Source organism: Ovis canadensis, chromosome X, assembly GCF_042477335.2.
Source record: "Ovis canadensis isolate MfBH-ARS-UI-01 breed Bighorn chromosome X, ARS-UI_OviCan_v2, whole genome shotgun sequence".
Taxonomy (NCBI): Eukaryota; Metazoa; Chordata; class Mammalia; order Artiodactyla; family Bovidae; genus Ovis; species Ovis canadensis.
In genome coordinates this window covers 123,911,935-123,928,801 of record NC_091727.1, presented here as the reverse complement: position 1 = coordinate 123,928,801, position 16,867 = coordinate 123,911,935, and the positions used below count along the sequence as shown (strand labels likewise).

Below are 16,867 nucleotides of genomic sequence, written 5' to 3'. Positions count from 1 at the left end.
CCTCCCAGGTCAGGCTGGGACTCGATGGTAAACAGGAGGCACAGAGAGGGCAGTGTAAAGCCAACTTTAACATTTTCAGTGAAAAGAGCCAACTTGTTTGTGGGTTTGATTTGCTTTTAATAACAAGCTCCCTCAACCAAAACTGATGAATTGGCATAAGAACAAGGGTACAAAAGGAACATCAAGGGGCCTTCCAAAATGCTAACCCAAGGATGAATTCTCTGCTTTGGGTGGCCATCATTTTATCCCTTGGAACCAGGAGATAAAAAGATGCAAAGCTTTTAATATATGCTGCCTGAATATATAAAGGAACCAGTTAGACCATGTGGCTCATGGTGATGTTGTCTTAATACTTTATAATCACATTCCATACCTTAAACAAATGCAAAATCTGCCACATGCTGCCCTTCAAAGGCGATTTCACTGGACACTGAATTGAAAGTAATCACTGATACAGCATAAATAAAGCCTCTTCTGGGTAAACACCAAAGCATTTTCCACACAGTATTGCATTTTAAAATAGCTAACTTTATTATCAGTGAAAAGATAGGCACAAAGTGGATTCAAACCTGCTTAACTTTATTGGAACTAGCTCAGTTGATTACAGAACAGGGTCTCCATCATTATGGGGCCACATACATTTTAAATCAAAGGTGATTCCTGTCCAGCCATCTGCCAACCTCAGCTATCCATTCTACAAACACATGCCATCAATCACAAGGGAGGCCAGAAGGAGGTCTGATGGCTCCATGTAACCCATCGTTGTTGCTACCAGAGAAAAATAAACAAACTCCCAACACTTGTCTAACCGATGATGGACGGTACTTGGAAGATATATTTCCAAGGATCATGGCGGGCTGAAATTGGTGGCAATTAGCCCGTAGCTGATGCCTTCCTTTGAAAACATGTTCAGCAAGACTGCACACATTTTAAGCAACACATTCCAAATGTGAATGAGCAATTGAGATAATGAGATTGCATGGCTAACAGACAAGAGAGTATCACTTGTAAAAGTTAGTGCATATGTATACACTTGAAGCTGCCGAATTATGAGTGGTTAGGCTCTTAATAAAAAAGTAGTCTGCACAATCAGTTTGTTCGTTTCTCAACTGGTGTCCCCACCCACTCTGTAACAAGAAAAAGAATGCACGACTGGGCTCTTGGTGTTTCCCATGGCAGATGACATCAGATATTTTAGGTTCCCACTATCCTGTCGTCCTGAAGCTCAAAAGCAGCATTGAGAATAAATCCTTCATTAAAACAATAATCAGATACATGGTCTTAAAAGACAGCTCAAGCTAGTTTTATTTAATAGAAAATTGTTAATAGGAATTTTATATCAAGTAATGTTTATTCTAATGAAGTTTTTCTGTACATGGGACATTGGTATACAACTGACTCAGAAGGTCCCCAGAGACCACCAGGCAGTACAAGTTAAGACAACAAGGTCACCCTCCTGTCCTGAGGTGCCAGTAAAATGCATAGATAAGTGGGAGTCCAGAAGAATCCCCCAAATGTTATTATTTCCACACAATCATGAAAAGGTGGCTAACTTGAGATTTCTCCCATAAACCTGAATTTTTAAAATGACACCTATTAGAGATTTTCTGAAAAGGCTAGATCTATCCTCCCAGTAAACAGAAAACACTGACATGGACTTCTTCCATCTCTTAGATGTTCCGTATTACTTTAGCAGTTTACCTGGGATTAAAAACTGAGCCAAAAGGGACTCCCTCTGGTGTGAGGGGGCAGAGAAGTTGTGAAAAGTTCAAAATAGTAGTTGGCCAAGAACTTCTTTTCCTCAAAATACAGGAGTCTAAAGAGACAGCTGCCACACAGTGTGGAATGCAGACATTTGTCACCTTACAAAATGTGATTAAAACGATGGCTCCCAGAACTAGCAAAAGCTTAGCAATGTGTCATGATCATGAAAGGAGTAGATGACATGGTGGTTTCTTCTTTTTCTTTTCTATTTATCTGAATAGAAAGTAGCAGTCCTGAGGTTTGCTACTTGTTGCTTCTATTATGTGAGGGTTTCCCTCCATGACTAAAGGGTAGTATGAGTGAGTATTAACACAACTGCACTTTTTGATTTCTATTTGGGATTCAGTTGATGACTGAGGACTTGTGTAGGATGATCATTTCATTTTTTAAGATTTCAGTCAAGACTGGCTGAAAAGTTACATCACCTTCCCTCCTGTCTCTCCCTCACCACAGACAAAATAATTCCTTTCAGGAACAATGCAAAAATATTGTTAAATATGCCATTCCTACATTTGCAGAGGAACCCTGTAAAATGATCTGATACCCAAACCCATAGCAAGAGAAGAAGTGAGGTTGATTTCTTAGGGGGATGTTTCACGTGACTCTGTTGAAATAAGGATCAGGAAAGCAAAAACCTTGCAAAAGGCACTGCAGGAGAAGCAAGGAATTCAAAACGTTGGACAAATTACTCAAACCAGGGACACTGTCCAAAACGCATGTGCTCTGGACTATGTTGGTGTCTCTTCTTAAATGGGAGCATTTTGTATAGAAAAAATGTTTCCCAGAATAAGTATGGTAACTGGCAGAATGGAAAGCTGTAGTGTGTGGTCTTGAAAAAGTCATTTAACCTCTCCAGGTCTCAGATTCCTCATTACTAAAATGAGGGGGTACAGCTATAGCTTAAGTTCTTCCAGCCACTATGCCTCACAATGTAATATATCAGGCCTACTCTTCTATTAATCTGGTTTCTAGCTAACACATCCCCAAACCCCTATCCCCCCCAACCTTATCTAACACCTCCCTTCCTTCCCTCACCCCCCCACCCGATACCCCTGAAAAATGATCTTAATGACACTGTCTGTGGATCTGTCACCTTAATGAAGGGCAGAGAGGTGACACAGAGCAGAGACCTGTGGTAACAGACAGCCATTCTGTGTCCCTAGAGGCAGCCCAAAGGCAAAGCTTGGGGCTATGGCCTCGTTGGTCCCTGCCCACATGTTGCTGCTCTCCAAAGGTGTTCCAAGATGAAGTCCCTGGCAGTGAGAAGAGGTAGCTGAGAATAGTGCTGCAGCACCCTCTCCCCCGACTGCAGCATAGTACTTTGGGCTTCTGATGCTATTCCATCAGAGGTGATAGCCAAATTTGTCTTTTAAGACGTATGTGAAGAATTTGGGAAAACAACACAAGTTATTTCAATGCAGTCACCAAAAATTCAAAGCCTTCAACCTTTCAACAAAAATGCTTCTTCATTTTGCCAATGATTAGCAGTTTGAGACTGGTGACACAGCCAGTGAATTTTTCTGGAGAAGAAATAAACACTAAGCAGCTTGGTCTCAGGAAAGGCAAGCAAGCTGTGTTCCTGGCTCCACACAGACTACACAAGTCTGCATACAGCACCTCATGCAACTGTCCGTCAAGGCCTCAGGTGGTCTAATTCCCTAAGAGAGAAGTTGTGCATCACTCAGCTAATTTACTTTCCTAGCATCCGACAGCAATATATTAATTATCCAAATGCATAAATTACTCCAGAGTATATATATGAATGTATGAACCTCCACGAGGGGAACCAAAAGAACCCACTTCCAAAGCACCACTGAAATAAAGATAAACACAATCTCCTGGCCCAGGGTAGCTGGGAAATTGGGAGGGGGAAATCAACTCCAGCACCCTTCCACACCCCAATACTCCCTACCTTTTCTCCAGTTTACACAGCTTCTAAAACTATTTCCTTTCATGAGCCCAAAGCAAGAGGTTTCTCTGGATGCTGCCTAGGTGGTAACCATACAAAACAGCACACACCTCAATCCTCTCTGGCTTCCCACTTCTGAACTACATGTTACACACAGTCTTCCAAACATACTGTGCTCTTCTATAAAAGAATGATCTGGAATATGGAAATGCGAAACAAATTTCAGCATGTTCAGAACATTGATGTATATCCAGCTATTAACAGTCCTAGTAGTTGTATAAATCCAAACAATAAACTTTAGAGCACATTTGAATGGATCTGGCTTTAGAGGTACTCCCTAAGGGTACCAGAACAGACTGGAGTTCGTACATTATTACCTAAGTACTATGTTGATTCAATAAAAAGTTCCTTTAAAAAAATCCCCTCCCCCAACCCTTGTCCTCACCCTCAAAATAAGAACAAACAAAAGGGAAGAATGATTAAAAGCATTCTTGCTGATACGCTGCAGCTCTTGATTTGACCATTTAGATGAGATATTCCACCATCTCTGTATCAGGCTCTTGTCCCAGGATCTGAATGGGAGTTTTTCTTTCCAGAGTGTTGGAGTGGAAAACAGAGCCATCTAAATGGAAATAAAGGTTTAGAAAACACTTAGGGACAAGGTGAAAACTCACATTTTATCCTCATTTAAAAAATTATTTTATTTATTTTTAATTGGGTAATTGCTTCAAAATATTGTGTTGGTTTCGGCCATCCATCAACATGCATCAGCCATAGGTATACATCCTGATTTCTTAAAAAAAAAAAAAAAAGGTTTTGGCCACACTGTGTAGCATGTGGGATCTTAGTTCCTCTACCAGGGATCGAACTCACACCCTGTGTTGGCAGCTCAGAAACACTCAAAATTTGAGAAATGGCTTTAGAGCCCATATTTAAGCCTATGGCAAAGTAAGATTGGCCCACTACCCTCTGCATCTTGCTCACCTGAGCATTTACTGTTACTCGGAAAATGACCTTGCCTCATCCCCATTCCTGTCCTGGAGAAGTCCTCGACAGACTCTCTGCCCTCATCTCTTCTGATGAATCTGCTTTAGCACTTAAAAAGTCCGGCCCACATGACCAACTGTACCTACACATCAGGCCAACCCACCAATCCATAATTGAGAGCAAAACTCCGAGCTATCTGACCCAGAGAATCCTTACCTGGCTTATCCGGATTGCAGCTCAGGCTTGGTGTAGACAAACGACGTGGTCCAGAACCAGCGGCTGGACTTGCAGGAGCCTCAGACTGAGCCAAAGCTGGAGCTGGAGTTGGAGCTGGAGGAGCAGCTGCAGCCGGAGCTGGAGTTGGTGCCTGAGTCTGAGCCGGAGCAGAAGCCTGAGCCGCTGCCGGAGCTGGAACTGGAGTCGGAACTGGAGCTGGAACTGGAGCCGGAACAGTTGGAGCAACCTGAATGGCGGCAGCGGCGGCGGCAGCAACAGGAGCAACAACAGTAGCAGTGACAGCAGAGGCAGTAGCTGGAACTGGAGCTGCGCTGGCAGCTGGAGGAATGGCAGCAGCCAGAGTAGCAGCCGCAGTTGCTGGAGACGGGGCGGTGGCGGCAGCAGCGGCTGGCGCAGCGGCAGCAGCGACAGCCACTGGAGCAGCAGCTCCCATGGTGGTGGTGGTGGTGGCAGCGGCGGCAGTGATGGTGGCAGCGGCGGCGGCAGCAGCAACTGGAGCAGGAACAGAGATGGGAGCTACAGCGTTGGTTTTGTTGGATTCTACTCCCCGTTCCGTTTGGGTGCTGCAGTCCCGGCTGCCGGTCTTGGAGTGAGCTGACAGCAGGGGAGTCGAGGGCGGCACAGGCGAAGGGGTGGAAGGAACTGACTCAGCACGGTAGTCTCCACCCAGGAGGATACCTACCAAGGAAAGAAGGAGAGAACTTAGAAAACTGCAGGCTATTCCAATAGACACCTGATGACCTCTTCTTCCTTGCAGGAGGTTCAGGGGGAAATAGGAACAGTTCCAAATTCTTTCCTTGTGCCTCTAGGGAACCCAGGAATTAGTCTGTCAGGCACCTCCCACCAGCGCTGGCTCAAAGTTTCTTTTAGACTGGGCAGATCCCTTCTAGTTCTCATTCTCTAACCCCCAGCACAACATATTTAAACCTTTAAGTGTCCTGGGTATCTGTTTTGATTTATTTTTCCAATAGTGATTGATTTCCAACAAGCTGTCAGAATGCTTCTGCTTGGTTCCACTTGTAACCGACACTAGCTATTAGCAGACAGCTGAAAAGGACTGAGGCAAGGATTCTGTAGTTGCAGATGGGTGTGATAGTAATTGTGTGATCTAAGGCTCTCATCCTAACCATGGTCCCCCAAATACCTACTCTAACCAAAGGACAGTGCCAGTGTCAGAGGACCAAGAGAGGTATTAGAAGCAACAAAAAGAGCTAAAATAAAAAAAAAAAAATATATAAAGACCTTGTTTCCTCAGGCTCTAAAAAAAATGTGCCCGTGGTATCCACAAAAGTTCTGGGGTTTTGATTAGAGGGGAAGGAATGGACAGGAATGGAATGAAAAAGTACATTCTGTTCTCAGAACATTCTGGTAACAAAAACCTGCCACCCAGCTCCACTTAGGTTAACTAGAACTCTGAGTCCTCCTATTATATGGGAGGAAAGAACACAGAAAAAGTTGGAATTTTAAAGTGTTGAATGACACGAAAGCCACATGGGCTTTGGGCACAGCCAAAAGGTTCCACGTGGCAAAAGCCAAAGCTGAGAATTTTTAATAGGAAATTGACATTATCTTCCTTCCCAAAGAGAACTTGGGATTCTTATCAGCCTGTGGCTTCAACCAGTGTTCTCTCAGTGAGACTTCACACTGTCTGCTAAATATGCAGTCAGCCTCTCAGGATGACTAAACTGGACCTAGTGTACCTTCCTCTCTAAAATCAGGACCATCACTCCTTCTCAATGCCATGTGGGCATGTATCCAAGTCAGGGTTCTCTCTAAACATGTCACTTTAATCTGCTGTGTTTACTGTCGTTACCTAGGCTCCCCTTCCAGCTCTTGTCATCCCGCTTCTCTTCCATGATGGGGGTGCCAGTCAGGGTTGAAGAATGGGAGAGCAAGCCTGATCCAGCATTGGAAATGGACATCAGAGACTTTGCTGGCCTCATGGATGACAGCTGCTCTGTCTTACTCGGCTCCTTCCGGGAACGCTGCTGGAGTACTTTGATCATGGCATCCTTCTCAATAATCTGGGCATGGAGGGTCTTAATCCTAAAAGCCAAAGACAAAAAAAAATGTATAAAATATTATTGCCACCTCTAGGTTCTGATCTCACTACATGCATGGACTTGAGCTTCTGTTTTCTTTTTCTAAAAAATCTTTTTGGCTGGCCATTCTGCCATGGTATGGGGATCTTAGTTCCCTAACCAGGGACTGAATCTGTGGCCCCTACAGCGGAAGTGCAGTTCTAACTACTGGACCGCCAGGGAGGTTCCCCATTATCTTTTCAACTAAGGGGTGGTCTACTTATTTCTGAGTTGTAAGACAAGAGACAGTGTCTTGCAACAATTTTTAACACACACCCAAATGGGCACAGCAGAACATCCAGGAGTTATTGCTTAAACCTTAGGAAGCCAAAGAAAAAGTATCTGTGAAAAGAAAGGTTGTATGTGAGAGAGTAAAGTGATGCAGTGGGTACCACAGATAAGAATCTGAGTCAATGGAAATGAGTCAGTCAATGAGAACTTCTAAGATTGGGCTACAACTTGGGCTAATAAGTAAGTGACCATGAGCTGACGAGAGACATCAGATACCCTATCTCCCAGTTTGAGTGGATACTCTTTTGCCAAGCACTTTACTGTACCACAGAGTTGAGGTGCAATCCTAGAAAGAATACCCCAGAGTGCAAATAGTAACAATTCAGTTCTAGCAGAGGGCCTATGAAAAGCAATTACCAAGGACAATGAGGAAAGCAATATTATTTGGAATTCCAGAGTTAGAATAATCAAGGTAAAAGTCATTCCATCTCAAATCCTAAATAACAGGCTGGGAGCGGGGAAGGGGTGGAGGAGGTTGCCTTATCAGGTGTCCCTGCGGTGAATGAAGATGCTTGCTCTTCCCCACTGACCTATCTGGTGTCTCTGCACCAACTCTCAGATCCACCAGAGTCCAGATCAGCATTTTACCTGCCCTCCATGTCAAGGCAACGCTTGTTAGCCATCAAGATTTCTTCTTCTTCCTTCTGGATGCGAGCTTCTAGAGCCGTGTCATAGCTGGTATTAGGAGAGTGGCTGATGACTGTAGTGTCCCTGGGAAGGAAAATGGCAGTGATGATGATGGGAGGGCAACAAAATTGATGAATCCTATCTCCCTCCTAAGTCAAACGTATTGTCAGAAGGTCCTAAACTAAAATCAAACTTATCAGGAATGGTGGTTTTCTGGGTGACTTACTGGTAAGAATCAGTGATGGGTTCTATGAGAGATGCACAGGCTTGCCTTCAGAACTACATAGACACCCTCCCAAAACCTCTGGCAGAAAGTCCCTTCAAGTTTTTAGAACATGGCCAGGCAATAGGAAGACATTTATTTTTTAACTTAATAGTATTTATATTACATATGAGAAATGCCCACTTTATTTTCATGACAGTCATGGAGAGGAAAAAACTAGACTTTGAAGGAAGTCAGAGAATGTACCAAATTGCTGTTGCTACATTCAACAGCATAACTCTACCTGAGTGTTTGCTAAAAACGAACTCTAAACATGTCAACAGACCAGCTCAGGTAGGGCATGGGAACTGAGTGAGAAGCAGAGTCTTTGAGTCAGTGCCACTTGATTCCTATCGAAGCTACATCTGAAACATTCTAGTGCCAAATCAGTCAGTCCCCCTCAACTGACCAGTCTCCTGCCAGAGTCCCAACTGCCTGAGGGACCATCATGTTCCATCTGAAAGTATCTCAGGCCATTAACTCAAAGAGTAACTAACAAGGAGAAAATATGTGTGTATATGTGTATGTGAAAGAGGTAAGGGGTGGGGGAGAGACACGGAGAGGAAGGGAAAGGATGTAACCCATAGAGAAGGCTGATGTTTAAACAGCGTAAGTCAAAGACACATGGGAATCCTATATTATCCTGATAAGTGATATCATGCATCTTTCTTTAGTTCATTTAGAACTAGTGGTAGAGAAGAGAAGGAAGAAAACTGGATCTTACTTGAGTAACTAGGAGGGAAAGAAAAAGGGATTAGGAAGAATGTTGATGCAATAACATTGGTTTTAAAGAAAACCAGACAATGGGCTGAGAAAACAATGACCAGCACTGCTGTGTGATACTTCCTCTGAGAATGAGGATCTGCAGGAGAACTCCAGGCATCTTTTGTGCTGGCAGCTAGTTACGTCCTGTGAGCTTAGAGACTGTGACCAGTGCAGATGGCAGTGAAGGGGCAGGGGAATGAAGAGGCAGAAAGTTGGTATTAAAGTTGGGATACTTTGGAGAGCTTCTGCAAAATTAACAGTTCCCCCAAATGCTTGCCTCTTATACATGAGGTGGGGAACAATGTACCTGAATTGTGAAGTAATTGGAGAGCAAGAAGGGAAAGGACCACAGTGGCTTTCATCATTTGCTAAATTCAAAGTATTTTAGCATCTCAGAATTTGGAGAAGGCAATGGCAACCCACTCCAGTACTCTTGCCTGGAGAATCCCTACCAGAGGAGCCTGGTAGGCTACAGTCCATGGGGTCGCTAAGAGTCAGACACGACTGAGCGACTTCAGTTTCACTTTTTACTTTCATGCATTGGAGGAGGAAATGGCAACCCACTCCAGTATTCTTGCCTGGAGAATCCCAGGGACAGAGGAGCCTGTTGGGCTGCCGTCTATGGGGTCGCACGAGTCGGACACGACTGACGCAACGCAACTTAGCAGCAGTAGCAGCAGCAGAATTCTACATTTGCCCTAGTTCAGTTCACTTGTTTGTAATCCTACTGGGAATGGCCCCTGTGTCCCAAAGTATGCAAAAGAAAGCAGCGTTGTGTAGTGTTGAGAGCACAGACCCTGACTGTAGACCTGGTCAGGGTCAAGTTCCACTGTCCCAAGTCCTCTGCCGCTAACAAACTCTAAGAGCTCAGGAACTGGTTAACTGCCCTAAGCCTCAGTCTCCTTGTATGCAAAACAGAGATAATAATTATACCCATATCTCATGGGATGGGGGAGGGGAGGGATAAAATGAAAGTATGCATGTAAGACATGCAGTGCCAGGCACAGGAAAATCCCTCAACAAAACTATCCATTATTAAGAGAGAAAAGTATAGGTAGAAAGAAAATTGCCTACAAGAGAGTATGAGTTGAATGAATTCCAGCTCTAGGTATGACCCTGGAGGAGTTCCCCACAGTGCAGAGTTCCCATGTGATGGCCTGGCTCTGACACTGGGGACTTGAGTTTGCGGTCTGTCACTGGGGGAGCCAGTGCTGGCTTCCTGCCACTTTCACTGCATAAAAGACCATTTTGGGGACACATAGCCCTGCCAGCTAATTGATATGGACACTGTGAACTCCTCAGGAATGGAGCCTGAAAATGTGGGGCACTTAGTGAATTCCTACAGAGCTGCCAGGATGGCCTTCAACATCAATCTTCCTTGTAGACCAGGGCTCCCAGGCCAATGGCTTAAGCCAAAGCAAGCAGGCACAGCGCTGGAGGGAGCAACTTGACCTGCTAACTTCCAATACTCTGACCGCACCCAGTAGAGAGATACTGGACTTGAAATGACAACCTACAGACCCCAAACCCAGATACCTGAATTTACTATTCTGCATCTCAAATTCTTAAGTAAACTGTTTCTGGCAACTATCCTTCCAATCATCTTCTCTCTCCTTCCTCTGTCTGACAAAGTTATCCCTGTCACATTATTTACATTGCTTTCTAGAATGTCACCCATGACCTCCTAATTAAAACATCTAGCGGCCTTTTAAACTTCAAGGCCATCTTTTCCTATCGGTAGCAGCCTTTTGTTTATTTAACATGGGAACTCAACCATGAGTGGAGCACTGTGTTTGAAGTTCCTGGGAGGCTGGAGAGTGAATGGACATGGATAAGACTAGTCCCTGAGTGCAGGGAACTTGCAAGGGGAGAGGGAAAAAAGAAAAGAATTAACTACTACAAAAATGAGTTTGGACTTAATTCCAATAGGCACCGAAGATTATTAGAGCTTTTCAAAGGGAATGAAATAATCCAGGCTGTGTTTTAGGAAGATAGCTTTATCTCTGCTGAAATGTGATGGAGAGATGAAGGAACCAGGCAGGCAGGCCAGTCAAAAAGGTTATAATCCCAGCAACAGAGTTTGAAAATGGGACCCAGTGAAGTGGCACAGGAAATGGCTACAGGAGGGAGAATTGCTAGAACCTGGAGACTATTTAAATTTGGATGTTAGGGAGATGGAAGAATGAATGAGGACTCTGTTGTTTCTAATTCTAATGACTAGAAAAGATGGCATACTGCTCTAATTCTGTGACAGGAAACCAAGAACTTTTCTCTATCTTTCTTTTTTGGAAAACGCTATGGGTTTTGATTTTAGTTACAGTGGAGTTAAAGTATCTTATTGAATAGCCATGACAATATACAACAAGTTGTTGAAAATTCTAACTTTAATCTTAGAGATGTCAGAGTTACTATTCGAAGCTAGAGTAGTCAATTCAGTTCAGTTACTCAGTCGTGCCTGACTCTTTGCAACCCCATGAACTGCAGCACACCAGGCCTCCCTGTCCATCACCAACTCCCAGAGTTCACACAAACTCAAGTCCATCGAGTCAGTGATGCCATCCAGCCATCTCATCCTCTGTCATCCCGTTCTCCTCCTGCCCCCAATCCCCAGCATCAGAGTCTTTTTCAATGAGTCAACTCTGCATGAGGTGGCCAAAGTACTGGAGCTTCAGCTTCAGCATCACTCCTTCCAAAGCACACCCAGGACTATCTCCTTTAGAATGGACTGGTTGGATCTCCTTGCAGTCCAAGGGACTCTTGAGAGTCTTCTCCAACACCACAGTTCAAAGGCATCAATTCTTCAGTGCTCAGCTTTCTTCACAGTCCAACTTTCACATCCACACCTGACCACTGGAAAACCATAGCCTTGACTAGACAGACCTTTGTTGGCAAAGTAATGTCTCTGCTTTTGAATATGCTATCTAGGTTGGTCATAACTTTCCTTCCAAGGAGTAAGCGTCTTTTAGCTTCATGGCTGCAATCACCATTTGCAATGATTTTGGAGCCCCCCAAAATAAAGTCTAACACTGTTTCCACTATTTCCCCATCTATTTCCCATGAAGTGATCGGACAGAAACCATGATCTTAGTTTTCTGAATATTGAGCTTTAAGCCATTTTTTCACTCTCCTCTTTCACTTTCATCAAGAGGCTTTTCAGTTCCTCTTCACTTTCTGCCATAAGGGTGGTGTTATCTGCATATCTGAGGTTATTGATATTTCTCCTGGCAATCTTGATTTCAGCTTGTGCTTCTTCCAGCCCAGCATTTCTCATGATGTACTCTGCATATAAGTTAAATAAGCAGGGTGACAATATACAGCCTTGACATACTCCTTTTCCTATTTGTAACTAGTCTGTTTTTCCATGTCCAGTTCTAACTGTTGCTTCCTGACCTGCATATAGGTTTCTCAAGAGGCAGGTCAGGTGGTCTGGTATTCCCATCTCTTTCAGAATTTTCCAGTTTATTGTGATCCACACAGTCAAGGCTTTGGCCTAGTCAATAAAACAGAAATAGATGTTTTTCTGGAACTCTCTTGCTTTTTCCATGATCCAATGGATGTTGGCAATATGATCTCTGATTCCTCTGCCTTTTATAAAACCAGCTTGAACATCTAGAAGTTCACGGTTCACGAATTGCTGAATCCTGGCTTGGAGAATTTTGAGCATTACTTTACTAGCATGTGAGATGAGTGCAACTGTGCAGTAGTTTGAGCATTCTTTGGAATGGCCTTTCTTTGGGATTGGAATGAAAACTGACCTTTTCCAGTCCTGTGGCCACTGCTGAGTTTTCCAAATTAGCTGGCATATTAAGTGCAGCACTTTCACAGCATCATCTTTCAGGATTTGAAATAGCTCAACTGGTATTCCATCACCTCCACTAGCTTTGTTTGTAGTGATGCTTTCTAAGGCCCACTTGACTTCACATTCCAGGATGTCTGGCTCTAGATGAGTGATCACACCATCGTGATTATCTTGTTCGTGAAGATCTTTTTTGTACAGTTCTTCTGTGTATTCTTGCCACCTCTTCTTGATATCTTCTGCTTCTGTTAGGTCCATACCATTTCTGTCCTTTATCAAGCCCATCTTTGCATGAAATGTTCCCTTGATATCTCTAATTTTCTTGAAGAGAACTCTAGTCTTTCCCATTCTACTGTTTTCCTCTATTTCTTTGCATTGATCGCTGAGGAAGTCTTTCTTATCTCTCCTTGCTATTCTTTGGAACTCTGCATTCAGATGCTTATGTCTTTCCTTTTCTCCTTTGCTTTTCACTTCTCTTCTTTTCACAGCTATTTGTAAGGCCTCCCCAGACAGCCATTTTGCTATTTTACATTTCTTTTCCATGGGGATGATCTTGATCCCTATCTCCTGTACAACGTCATGAACCTCCATCCATAGTGCATCAGGCACTCTGTCTATAAGATCTAGTCCCTTAAATCTATTTCTCACTTCCACTATATAATCATAAGGAATTTGATTTAGGTCATACCTGAATGGTCTAGTGGTTTTCCCTACTTTCTTCAATTTAAGTCTGAATTTGGCAATAAGGAGTTCATGATCTGAGCCACAGTCAGCTCCTTGTCTTGGTTTTGCAAACTGTATAGAGCTTCTCCATCTTTGGCTGCATAGAATATAATCAATCTGATTTCGGTGTTGACCATCTGGTGATGTCCATGTGTAGAGTTTTCTATTGTGTTGTTGGAAGAGGGTGTTTGTTATGACCAGTGCGTTCTCTTGGCAAAACTCTATTAGCCTTTGCCCTGCTTCATTCCGTATTCCAAGGCAAAATTTGCCTGTTACCCCAGGTGTTTCTTGACTTCCTACTTTTGCATTCCAGTCCTCTATAATGAAAAGGACATCTTTTCTGGGTGTTAGTTCTAAAAGGTCTTGGAGGTCTTCATAGAACCGTTCAGCTTCACCTTCTTCAGTGTTATTAGTTAGGGCCTAGACTTGGATTACTGTGATATTGAATGGTTTGCCCTGGAAACGAACAGAGATCATTCTGTCGTTTTTGAGATCGCATCCAAGTATTGCATTTCAGACTCTTTTGTTGACCATGATGGCTATTCCATTTCTACTAAGGCATTCCTGCCCACAGTAGTAGATATAATGGTCATCTGAGTTAAATTCACCCATTCCAGTCCATTTTAGTTCGCTGATTGCTAGAATGTCGACGTTCACTCTTGCCATCTTGTTTGACTACTTCCAATTTGCCTTGATTCATGGATGTAACATTCCAGGTTCCTATGCAATATTGCTCTTTACAGCATCAGACCTTGCTTCTATCACCAGGTCAGGGGCAGCAGCCAGGAGGAGCTACCCCATACCAGAGGTCAAGGGTGGCAGCTGAGAGGAACAACCCCATGTCCAAGGAGCAGTGGCTGCACAGGTGCAGGAGGGCTGAGAGGAGCTACTCCACGTTCAAGGTCAGGAGGGGCGGCTGTGAGGAGATACCCCTCATCCAAGGTAAGGAGCAGTGGCTGCTCTTTGCTGGAGCAGCTGTGAAGAGATATCCCACGTCCAAGGTAAGAGAAACCCAAGTAAGATGGTAGGTGTTGCGAGAGGCATCAAATGGAGATACACAAACGATAATCACAGAAAACTAGTCAATCTAATCACACAGACCACAGCCTTGTCTAAGTAAATGAAACTAAGCCATGTGGGGCCATCCAAGATGGGTGGGTCATGGTGGAGAGGTCTGACAGAATGTGATCCACTGGAGAAGGGAATGGCAAGCCACTACAGTATTCTTGCCTTGAGAATGCCATGAACAGTATGAAAAGGCAAAATGATAGGATACTTAAAGAGGAACTCTCCAGGTCGGTAGGTGCCCAATATGCTACTGGAGATCAGTGGAGAAATAACTCCAGAAAGAATGAAGGGATGGAGCCAAAGCAAAAACAATACCCAGTTGTGAAGCTAGAGTAGAGAGCAAGATAACTAAGACAGAAGGTAGAATGAGAGGAAAAATAGAGAAAGGAACTGGAGAAAGGTCTCCAGAATGCAAGATTAGATAGACATGCATAACAAGTGTGACCAGCTTCTACCCTCTGGTATCCATTTCTTTACTTCCCTCTTTCCCAGATGTACTTGGTCCCATATAAAAGTGAAACACTGCACATCTGGAGAACACTAACAACCTGATTTAGTAAGTGCAAAGTAATAAGTTACATGGTTGGTCAGGTGTGTTACGTTTTTATTTTTTTGCTGCTTATTAGAAATAGATCACCATTTGTGAGCTGAAACTAAAAATCTGCATTGCCAAATCGGTTCTTCTTAGATGAACTCCTACTTGCTAGTAATTTCCCTCATCTACATTAGGCATCTAGAGAGGAATCTTTAGGAATACAATAATATGAAGTTATAATATAGGCTATGTTACTGAGCTTATTTATAATAGTCTAAGAAACTAAATAAACCTCAAATAGCAACTCTTGAAAGGGGATAATCCCTATTTCACGACCTTTGAAATCATCCTATATGGGGCACAGCAGATTATAGCAGTTAAGATGTCAAAAATGCAGATTTAGGTCCTGGTTCTTCTGTTTTTTAATAGCTGTATGATCTTGGGGGAAGTATTTCATCTGTCTGTGCTTCAGTTTCCTTGTCTATACAATGAAAACTAGTACTTTGCTCAAAGAATTATCATTAAGATAAGCAATAATTGTAAAGCACTTAGAACAGTATCTTATAGTAAACACTACATGTGATTTCTTGCATTGACAGCTTTCCCTTTGACAAAAGATGTTTCAAAAATCAAAGTGCCAGAATGGGTATAAACAGAAAATCTAATGTCTTCTCACCTGAGAAAAGACAGATGTCTATTTTTGTATTAAAAATCTGTATTTTATTATTCACAGTGGTCAAACACTGGAAACAATCTCAAAATCCATCATCAAATGAATGCATAAAGTGTGGTACATCCATGTGATGGAACACTACTCAGCAATAAAAAAGGAACGGACTATTAATATACATGAAATGCTGGGCTGGAAGAAGCATAAGCTGGAATCAAGATTGCTGGGAGAAATATCAATAACCTCAGATATGCAAACGACACCACCATTATGGCAGAAAGTGAAGAGGAACTGAAAAGCCTCTTGATGAAAGTGAAAGAAGAGAGTGAAAAAGTTGGCTTAAAGCTCAATATTCAGAAAACTAAGATCATGGCATCTGGTCCCATCACTTCATGGGAAATAGATGGGGAAACAGTGTCAGACTTTATTTTGGGGGGCTCCAAAGTCACTGCAGATGGTGATTGCAGCCATGAAATTAAAAGATGCTTACTCCTTGGAAGGAAAGTTATGACCAACCTAGATAGCATGTTGAAAAGCAGAGACATTACTTTGCCAACAAAGGTCTGTCTAGTCAAGGCTATGGTTTTTCCAGTGGTCATGTATGGATGTGAGAGTTGGACTGTGAAGAAAGCTGAGCACCGAAAAATTGATGCTTTTGAACTGTGGTGTTGGAGAAGACTCTTGAGAGTCCCTTGGACTGCAAGGAGATCCAACCAGTCCATTCTGAAGGAGATCAACCCTAGGATTTCTTTGGAAGGAATGATGCTAAAGCTGAAACTCTAGTACTTTGGCCACCTCATGCAAAGAGTTGACTCACTGGAAAAGACTCTGATGCTGGGAGGGATTGGGGGCAGGAGGAGAAGGGGACAACAGAGGATGAGATGGCTGGATGGCATCACTGACTCAATGGACGTGAATCTGAGTGAACTCCGGGAGTTGGTGATGAACAGGGAGGCCTGGCGTGCTGCGATTCATGGGGTCACAAAGAGTCACACACGACTGAGTGACTGAACTGAACTGAACTTAGAGGGAGCTCAGAGTAATCATGCTGAGTAAAAGAAACTTAAAAAGAGAGTACTATATGGCCTTTTAAAAAAATACGACATTCAGGATTTTTTTGCAAAAACAAACAAACTTTTTGGTCAACCCAAT

General features: G+C 43.2%; 1 protein-coding gene across 5 annotated transcripts in view; it reads right to left on the bottom strand.

The window, feature by feature from the left end:
* Positions 1–507: 507 nt before the first annotated feature.
* The window catches only part of AMOT (angiomotin), a 66,951-nt gene continuing 50,591 nt past the window's right edge, over positions 508–16,867 (bottom strand). For all 5 annotated transcript variants that reach the window (XM_070290881.1, XM_070290883.1, XM_070290885.1 and 2 more), the window contains 4 exons: positions 7,858–7,980; positions 6,711–6,943; positions 4,877–5,575; positions 508–4,295 (listed from right to left, as the gene is read on the bottom strand). In XM_070290881.1, coding sequence (XP_070146982.1) covers positions 4,198–4,295; positions 4,877–5,575; positions 6,711–6,943; positions 7,858–7,980 — 1,153 coding nt within the window. In that variant the 3' untranslated portion in view covers positions 508–4,197. The remainder of the gene's footprint in view (positions 4,296–4,876; positions 5,576–6,710; positions 6,944–7,857; positions 7,981–16,867) is intronic.